General features: G+C 46.8%; 1 protein-coding gene across 3 annotated transcripts in view; it reads right to left on the reverse strand.

The window, feature by feature from the left end:
• FUBP3 (far upstream element binding protein 3) overlaps positions 1 to 8,785 on the reverse strand; it is a 57,260-nt gene extending 48,475 nt beyond the window's left edge. For 2 of the 3 annotated variants that reach the window (XM_066255971.1, XM_066255969.1), the window contains exon 1: positions 8,616 to 8,784. In XM_066255971.1, the coding sequence (XP_066112068.1) occupies positions 8,616 to 8,699 (84 nt within the window). In that variant the 5' untranslated portion in view covers positions 8,700 to 8,784. Of the gene's footprint in view, positions 1 to 8,615 lie in introns of all 3 variants that reach the window. The other variant, XM_066255970.1, reaches the window with a different exon arrangement.
• Positions 8,786 to 9,004: the final 219 nt, after the last annotated feature.

The following is a 9,004-nucleotide window of genomic DNA, read 5'->3' on the forward strand; positions in this document are numbered from 1 at the left end:
TAAGGTTAGCTATTCATCTATTTATTTATTTATTTATTTATTTATTTATTTATTTATTTAGTGACAGAGAGAGATGAGAAGCATCAACTCTTCGTTGCGGCACCTTAGTTGTTCATTGATTGCTTTCTCATATGTGCCTTGACCGGGGGCCTTCAGCAGAGCGAGTGACCCCCTCCCCTGCTCAAGCCAGCAACCTTGGGCTCAAGCTGGTGAGCTGTGCTCAAACCAGATGAGCCTGCCCGCGCTCAGGCTGGGGACCTCAGGGTTTCGAACCTAGGTCCTCTGCGTCCCAGTCTGACGCTTTATCCACTGTGCCACCGCCTAGTCAGGCCATTAGCTACTCTTTAAAAAAAAATTATTAGTAGCCTGACTTGTGGTGGTGCAGTAGATAAGGCATCGACCTGGAAGGCTAAGGTAGCCAGTTCGAAACCCTGGGCTTACCCGGTCAAGGCACATAGGAGAAGCAACTACTATGAGTTGATGCTTCCCACTCTTCCCACCCCCCATAAAATCAATAAATAAAAGTCGTTAAAAAAATAAAAAATTTATTACTACCATCAGTGATCTCTATTTTACACATGAGGAAACTGAGGCTTAAAGAAGGTAGATTGGCCTGACCTGTGGTGGCGCAGTGGATAAAGAGTCAACCTGGAAATGCTGAGGTCGCCGGTTCGAAACCCTGGGCTTGCCTGGTCAAGGCACATATGGGAGTTGATGCTTCCAGCTCCTCCCCCCCCTTCTCTCTCTCTCTCCTCTCTAAAAATTAATAAATAAATTAAAAAAAAAAAAAAAAAAAAAAAAAAAAAAAAAGAAGGTAGATAACTTGTCCGGTGACTAAGCTAGTAAGAGGCAGAAACACCACTTGACTCACATAGTCTGAATCTAAACTCCTAATAACCACTTCACTATACTACCCACTGGGAGTTTTGTGACCATCACATATAGGAAAGTTCTTGCCTGACACCAAGCATAACAGATGGTGAAGCTATAGTTGATCCTGCCCCATTTCCAAAACAAGGATTCTATATTCCAATCAAGTAAGAGATCAGCTCTTCTTAGTACCTCTTCCTGACAACTTCATGGTACCCACATTTGGGGGAATGAAGTACCCCCTTCTCTATGATTGCAAAGCACTTTATAACCTAGCTCTAACCAGCATAAGTTCACTGAAAAGTTATTAGACTGTCTCCTCACAACAGGGAGCTCTTTGAAGAGTGGACCTATCTCAATCACCCTGCTATCTCCCTAAGACAAAGGTTCCTAAACTGGAAGCTTTAGAACCCCTTGAATTTATATGCAAAACTATTAAATATTTCAGAGGAAAGATATGAAGTATTCAAAAATCTTTAAAAGGTCCATGTTCCAAAAAAGTTAAAGAGCAACTTCCCTAATGTACAGCACAGAGCTTGACACATACATGATACTCATTAAACATTTGCTAATTAAAAAGAAATTATGTATCAATTTGAGAGAGAGAAAGAGGTAGGGAGAGGGAGAGAGAGAAAGAGGAGGGAGAATAGAGAGGAGACATTGATTTGTTCTTCCATTTATTGCCTGACCAGGTGGTGGCACAGTGGATAGAGCACCGGACTGGGATGCAGAGGACCCAGGTTCGAGACCCTGAGGTCTCCAGCTTGAGCACAGGCTCATCTGGTTTGAGCAAAGCTCACCAACTTGGACCCAAGGTCCCTGGCTAGAGCAAGGGGTTACTCCATCTGCTGAAGGCCCATGGTCAAGGCACATATGAGAAACAATCAATGAACAACTAAAGTGTCGCAATGAAAAACTGATGATTGATGCTTCTCATCTCCCTCCGTTCCTGTCTGTCTGTCCCTGTTCTTCCACTTATTTATACATTCATTGGATATGCTTATATGTGCCCTGACCAGGGATGGAACCTGCAACCTTGGCATAATACTGGGATGACGCTCTAACCAACTAAGCTATCCAGCCCAGGGCAACATTTGCTAGATTTAAAGTGGATATAGAGAAGCCCACCTATAAGCAAAATGCTAGGATGACCAGCTGAGGATGTAAGTTGAAATATGGTTCCAGCCCTGGCCAAATAGCTGGGTTTGGTAGAGCATCATCCCAAAGCACAGAGGTTGTTGGTTCGATCCCTGGTTGGGACATATACAGGAATAGATCTATGCTCCCGCCTCTCTTCCTCTCCTTCTAAAACCAATAAAAAAGAAAAAAAATCCTGTACCAGCTGGGCTTCCCCCACCAAAGGCCCTAAAGATGACATGTCCATTAGTTTTCTCCCCTCCATTCCATCTAATTCCACCAGCATCCCTTCAATATTTGTTCAAAGATTCTGCTGATGTCTCACTGAGATGGAAAACGACCCAATTATCTCTACAAAGGAACCAAGTCCTTCTTAGAATGCAGAGGACACAGGCCCAAGAATTACGCATTATTATTTGTGTGCCTCTGAGAAAACTGCTTTATCTCCCTTTGGCTTATTATCAAATATAAGATGCAAAGTATAACCCTTTTCCTGAATATTGTATCTGGTTGTTGTGAGAATCTAATCCACAGTAAGAGAAAGCCAGTTGCAAACTTGTCCCATTTATCTCTGCATCCAGCAAGAAGCCTCGGACTCAGCAGATCCTCAAATAACGGCAGGTAATCTGAATCACATCGCTACTTCCATTAACACTGCTCAGTCTTGCAAGTGATTTGTTATCATCTGGTGTCAGGATAAAAGTGCAGTTCATGCCTCCAAAAGTATTGGCTATCCTTTCCCAAGCGTCTTCATAACAAAACTCAAAATGCAGAACATTTTCAAGAGGGATGGTTGCACACAAAAGCTGGGGAGAGGGATGTCTGAACAGACACCCACTACAGTAAATCCATGCTTAAGGTCACCAAAAGTGACCTTGCTGCATAACACATAAAGAAACTAATTTTAGCGTGCGGAGGACCCGGGTTCGACTCCCGGCCAGGGCACATAGGAGAAGCGCCCATTTGCTTCTCCACCCCTCTGCCGCGCCTTCCTCTCTGTCTCTCTCTTCCCCTCCCGCAGCCAAGGCTCCATTGGAGCAAAAGATGGCCCGGGCACTGGGGATGGCTCTGTGGCCTCTGCCCCAGGCGCTAGAGTGGCTCTGGTCGCAATATGGCGACACCCAGGAGGGTCGCAACATGGCGACGCCCAGGATGGGCAGAGCATCGCCCCCTGGTGGGCAGAGCGTCGCCCCCTGGTGGGCGTGCCGGGTGGATCCCGGTCGGGCGCATGCGGGAGTCTGTCTGACTGTCTCTCCCTGTTTCCAGCTTCAGAAAAAAAAAAAAGATGAAAAAAAAAAAAAAAAAGAAACTAATTTTACTATAGGCTAATTGATAGAAATAAGAGTTTTTAGTTACTACGGCATCATCTCATCAACATTATTAAAAAAACAACAACGAGGTTGATTAAAAAGACAACGAGTGCCCTGGCCGGTTGGCTCAGCGGTAGAGCGTAGGCCTAGCGTGCGGAGGACCCGGGTTCGATTCCCGGCCAGGGCACACAGGAGAAGCGCCCATTTGCTTCTCCACCCCTCCGCCGCGCTTTCCTCTCTGTCTCTCTCTTCCCCTCCCGCAGCCAAGGCTCCTTTGGAGCAAAGATGGCCCGGGCGCTGGGCATGGCTCTGTGGCCTCTGCCTCAGGCGCTAGAGTGGCTCTGGTCGCAACATGGCGACGCCCAGGGTGGGCAGAGCATCGCCCCCTGGTGGGCAGAGCGTCGCCCCTGGTGGGCGTGCTGGGTGGATCCCGGTCGGGCGCATGCAGGAGTCTGTCTGACTGTCTCTCCCTGTTTCCAGCTTCAGAAAAATAAAAAAAAAAAAAAAAAAAAAAAAAAAAAAAGACAACGAGGACCTGCTGTATGACACAGTATAAAGCAAAAAAAGAACCAAAATAATACGGCCATTATTATTTTTTTAATTCCAACTAGACAAAAGCTCTGAATCTTCATGGGCCTGAAGGGACCACTGAGATTATCAAGCTCAGCATTTCCCGAAGTCAGACTACAGAATGGGATTGGGTTTTATGAAAAGAGGGTGATGAAGGGACCCAACCTCCGGATATTTATTTACAATGCACATCCCAAACCCTCGTAGGCCTTAAAGCGCAGAATATTAAAGGCTCTTTTTTTTTTTTTTTTTTAAACAAGGACAGAGAGAGAGTCAGAGAGAGGGATAGATAAGGACAGATAGGAATGGAGAGAGATAAGAAGCATCAATCATCAGTTTTTCGTTGCGACACTTTAGTTGTTCATTGATTGCTTTCTCATATATGCCTTGACTGCGGGCCTTCAGCAGGCCAAGTAACCCCTTGCTCAAGCCAGATGAGCCCGCACTCAAGCTGGTGACCTCAGGGTCTCGAACCTGGGTCCTCAGCATCCCAGTCCTACGCTCTATCCACTGCGCCACTGCCTGGTCAGGCTGAGCAGTCTTGCAGTAAAGAAGCCAATTCACCTTTATTTAACCCTGTACTTCCCAAACTTATCTGTCCATGAGCCCTTTGCCATGGATAGACCATATTAACAGCCCATGGATCCAATGTTGGGAAAGGCTAACCTAGCCCAAAGAGACTCAGATTGTCCAACTCACCATTCAGAGTTTTTCCATTATAAATTTCAAATAACCAGAGATGATGGGCTCACAATTTGAAAAAGGATGAGAAAAAAAGGCTATTAATTAGGCAGTGCAACACATGAGCCAAGTGGTGGGAATGAAGGCAACCAGGGTGTCAGCGCCCTCGCAAAGGGGTAGAGGCTACCAAGCTCCCGCCGAGTGTCAGCACTGCAAAATGTGGCAGCAGTGTGGCCACGTCTTTTCTGGAGAAGCGAGAAATCTCAATGCTAATGTGAAATCATTCTACTTTCTAAGTGCTGGCACTGTGTGGATGGAACAAAGCATGCCTGCAGGCCCACTGGGGCCTTCCCCCGCCCTTGGGCCACCTGAGAACTCTGGTCCTGACAAATCTGTATCTACAAATAATTGGGATTTCAGAGAAAGCCAAAGTTTGATGATACACATGGAATATCAGATTTTAAAAGAAAGATAAAAACGTCTCAGCAGGAAAAGAGAAAAGACTTTAGAGGCACACATACTGTTCACTTTGTGTCTACCTTTCACTATCAAATACGAAGCTCAGCACTCGGACAGACTCAGTCACATCACCAAACCCTCAGGACCCGCTCTTCGCAGGGCACTCTACTGGGTCCTACCACAGATACAGAGGCAGCCCACGGATTTCCTATAGACACTGGTTTTCTTCAAGTGCTTGCGAAGGCCGAAGCAAATGGACATGCAGGAGTTTAAGTCCCTGCTGAAATAGCTTCAGCTACTCAACTACGGAACACGTATGAGACGGTCTCAGTGGAGTATAACTTAATTTGACTGCGCATCCAGCACACTTGACTTTGAGGCATAAACATCATACATTCAGTAAGCAAAGGCAGCATCTCTTCGGGAGCACCCAATGGCCGATGAATGAAGGCTTTTTTCTTTTAATGGTGGATGCACATTCTCTTAAAGGAAATTTGGTGCTTCTGTCCAGCACTCTCGCCAAATCGCCTACTGCTCAGGCTCAAAGTCTTAAGCAGCAGCACTGGGAGGCATTTTCTGGAGTACTGTGGAATTTCTCAGGCCCCTCACTAATCAATACCCCCCCAAAGTGCTGGTAAAGAATGGGTTCTAATGTTACTTTCTATTGATTTTACAATAGCTTGATCACAATCATTTGTGTGCAACATAATGCTCAACCCCACAAGGCACCAATTACACTGTATTTATGTGGATAGAATACTCTAGAGTTTTAAAACACAAAGGCACTGACTGGGTCTAGGTCAAAATAGAACCTTCAAGTCTTAAAAATATTACCAGTTTGGCCATAGAATTTCTTCTACTGAGATGATGACTGACAGACAGTTGGTCCAGCATACAGACAGCTGCTGGTAAACCACCCTGGTAATCTGTAATCCACTGTGGTTTCACACTATCTTAACCTGCCAATGTGCGTGCACTTTCAGGAAACATTTTTATGTTTAGAAACTTAAAACAGATTGTTATCTACTCATCCATACTCCATGCGGTCCCCTTACAACCTAGACAGACGGTCATGGTAGAGGTGTAGTGTAGCCATAAAACAGGATGACTTATTTTGGCTTTGAGTTCACATCCCACCCTGATTAGGATCCAGCCTTCTCTAAACAAGTTGTAGAAACTCTGTTTTTGCTAACCTGCCAATGATGGGAGAACCGAACATGATGGTTTTTTAACACCCAGCAGTATTAGATACTTATCAGTGGGAATGAATCAGATCACATTTCTACACTTGTGTACTTCCCTACAGAATGGCTGGATTACCCATTTGGCCAAACACTAACAGCAACAATTGGTTCCCTTTGTTGGAAAAAGTTCAAAGGCTATACAAGGAGGCTTCTCAATGCCAGGAGGGAAGTGGAGATTAGGTGCTGGACTCCAAATACCAGACTTAATAGAAACTGCAGGTTCAAATCCCAGCAGGGTCAACAGGCTATTATGATCTTCAAGATAAACTGAGCAACACAGAGCTGCTCTCTGACAAATTTATGAGGGCTTTATAGACTGTTGCTGGTGTTTATGAGACACATAAGAAGGGGGAAAGCCTTGCAATCATTTAAATAGATACACTGTCTTTTACTTTGTTGCTGTTGGGGGGAAAAAACATCTCTGCAACATCTGTGCACACAGGGAAAAATAGAACCACTGTCATCCAGATGCCCAAATAATATGAGAGCCTTTTAGGTAAGTTTTACTATAAGCATACAATATTTTAGATTTCTGACATTCCATTCTTGCCCAATGCAAATCTATAAATAAACCTAAAATGACCCACAAACCTGTTTCTTTAGTTTTTAAAAGCCATCAAATCCTTGGAGAGAGTATCGACCTCCAGCAGTTAATATTCAGAAGTGATACACTTACAGCAGTGTCTCCATTGGGCTTATTACTGCTCCAGTCAATGGTGCATTTCAGAGCTGGGAACATTTCCAATGAAGTTTTCTCTGCTAGTAGTACACACCACTGCTTCAACAATCCGCATTAGGTCAGCATTTAACAGAGGGTCTCCTTCCCTCTTGAGCAGGCTGTCCAAGAAAATGAGTTCAACCACTGGCTCAAGAGAAGCAGAAAGTCTTCTCAATGGTTCAAAATTCATTTTACGTTCAACTACAGGCCTTCTGCAAACTGAGGATCTGAGCTCTTTAGGGTAGTGACTCTAAGTCTTCCTGGATATGGAAGGCCAACAAGGTGACTGTCACACATCAGCACAGAGTGAAAGCCATTTACATATTAGTAGCCAGTGAGAAACAAGGTTCAGGACCCTGTACTGTAGAGGAGAGCAGTGTAACACGCCGGCAAGCAGAGTGGTGGAAGGGGAGCTGGATGGCATGCTCATCCATTACAGCCACTGGTTGGCTCTGAAGTCTAAGGAGGATGGATACTCACTACTGTACTGGTCAGTGCCTAGGCAGTAAGTAACAAGTCATCGGACACAATTTTAGGTGGAACCACAGGTTTGGAAAGTTCTGGGATCCAACATATCGTCTATAGAAGCATCAGTATTAAAATGAAAAGTCAGTATCTGGGAAACAGGTAGGGTTCCCTCCCTTGGAATACTGGAAAGAGATGTAAAGACCATGTCTTCAAGCAACCGAGTAGATCTTCTAATGCAATGAGTCCTGTGGCTTTCTGTTAGGAATCAAGCAGTAGTTGGTTATGGCCCAACTTTTAAAAGGTCAGTTAGTATGCCTACAATTAAATAGGAAGAGATGATGAATACAAGACACTCAGCAGAAGTTTAAGTGTTAGAGCTAACTTGTCAGTAAGTTTTACGCACAATACAAGAATGTGTTTGTTCTGTTCAAAGCACCACGAAGAAGCCCCATATGGCAGAAACCATATTCATTCCCCAGGTAAATTTGTAACTTCTTAAAAATCAGTTTATTTAACTCTAACAAAATGCACGACATTGTCAGACGATCAAGTTTCACTGCTGCAATGAGATATCACATTCTCCCAGAGAGAGGAGAAACTATTGCCTGTAAGGAATTTCTACGTCTTGTGAATTGGACCACCCACATCTATTTAACCTATTCCTCTTCGCCCCTCCCCAAAAGAACCCTCAAAAGTAAAATGCCCTCGAACTCCTCCACTCCACAGAATGCCCGAAGATGATGTTTTTCCAAGTTTAAAGGAAACAGCCTTTAAATTGAGACAACCGCCCTCTGGCTAGACCCGGTCCTCACCGTGAGCTCTGCAGTCCCCTCCTCTCGCGAACCTCAGAACCCCACGCTGGCTGCTCTGAGGGTCCAGCTCGGGCCTCACGCAATGGGGCCAGGCGCCCTGGGCAAACCCTTTCCCAGTGGCTGCAGGCACCTGGGAAACCCGCCCGACAGGCTGGGCCTGGGCCTCGCGCCGGCGCCTCATCCTTCGGCTCCTCCTGGCTGCAGGAGCCCCACGGAACCACCAAACTCGGCTGGGGCGTCAGCCCGGGCTACCTCCCGCCCCCAGGCCCGACCCCCTCCTCCCCACCGGGCTCGGTCCGGCCCCGCCTTGGGCTCCCGTGCTCCCGCCAGCCGGCCGCGCCCGTACCTGCCGGACCCGGTGCAGGGCGTCCACGAAGCCCTCAGCCTTCATCCCCACCGGAGCGCTCTGCCCCTGCACCAGCTCCGCCATTACCGCCCCCGCCGCCGCCGCCGTTCTGCGCCCCAGTCCGGCCTCCCCCTCCGCTTGGGGACCCGTAGCCGGAAAGGGAAAGTCGCCCCACTTCCGGCGGAAGGGAAGACGGGACACTGGACGCGAGAGAAGCCGCGTCTGCGGGGCGGGTCAGAACACGTGACCGCAGTCTGGACGGAAGTTGGGGGCGGGGCCGCCGTCGGGTCCCGGTGTACAGGTCTTGGCCCCGCCCTCCCCAGACGTGATTTGGTCCAGGTTAGTCGATGATGCGGTGACAGGCTCTTGTGGTTCGGACGTGGCCCGAG

The sequence above is a fragment of the Saccopteryx bilineata genome, chromosome 2, assembly GCF_036850765.1.
Source record: "Saccopteryx bilineata isolate mSacBil1 chromosome 2, mSacBil1_pri_phased_curated, whole genome shotgun sequence".
Taxonomy (NCBI): domain Eukaryota; kingdom Metazoa; phylum Chordata; class Mammalia; order Chiroptera; family Emballonuridae; genus Saccopteryx; species Saccopteryx bilineata.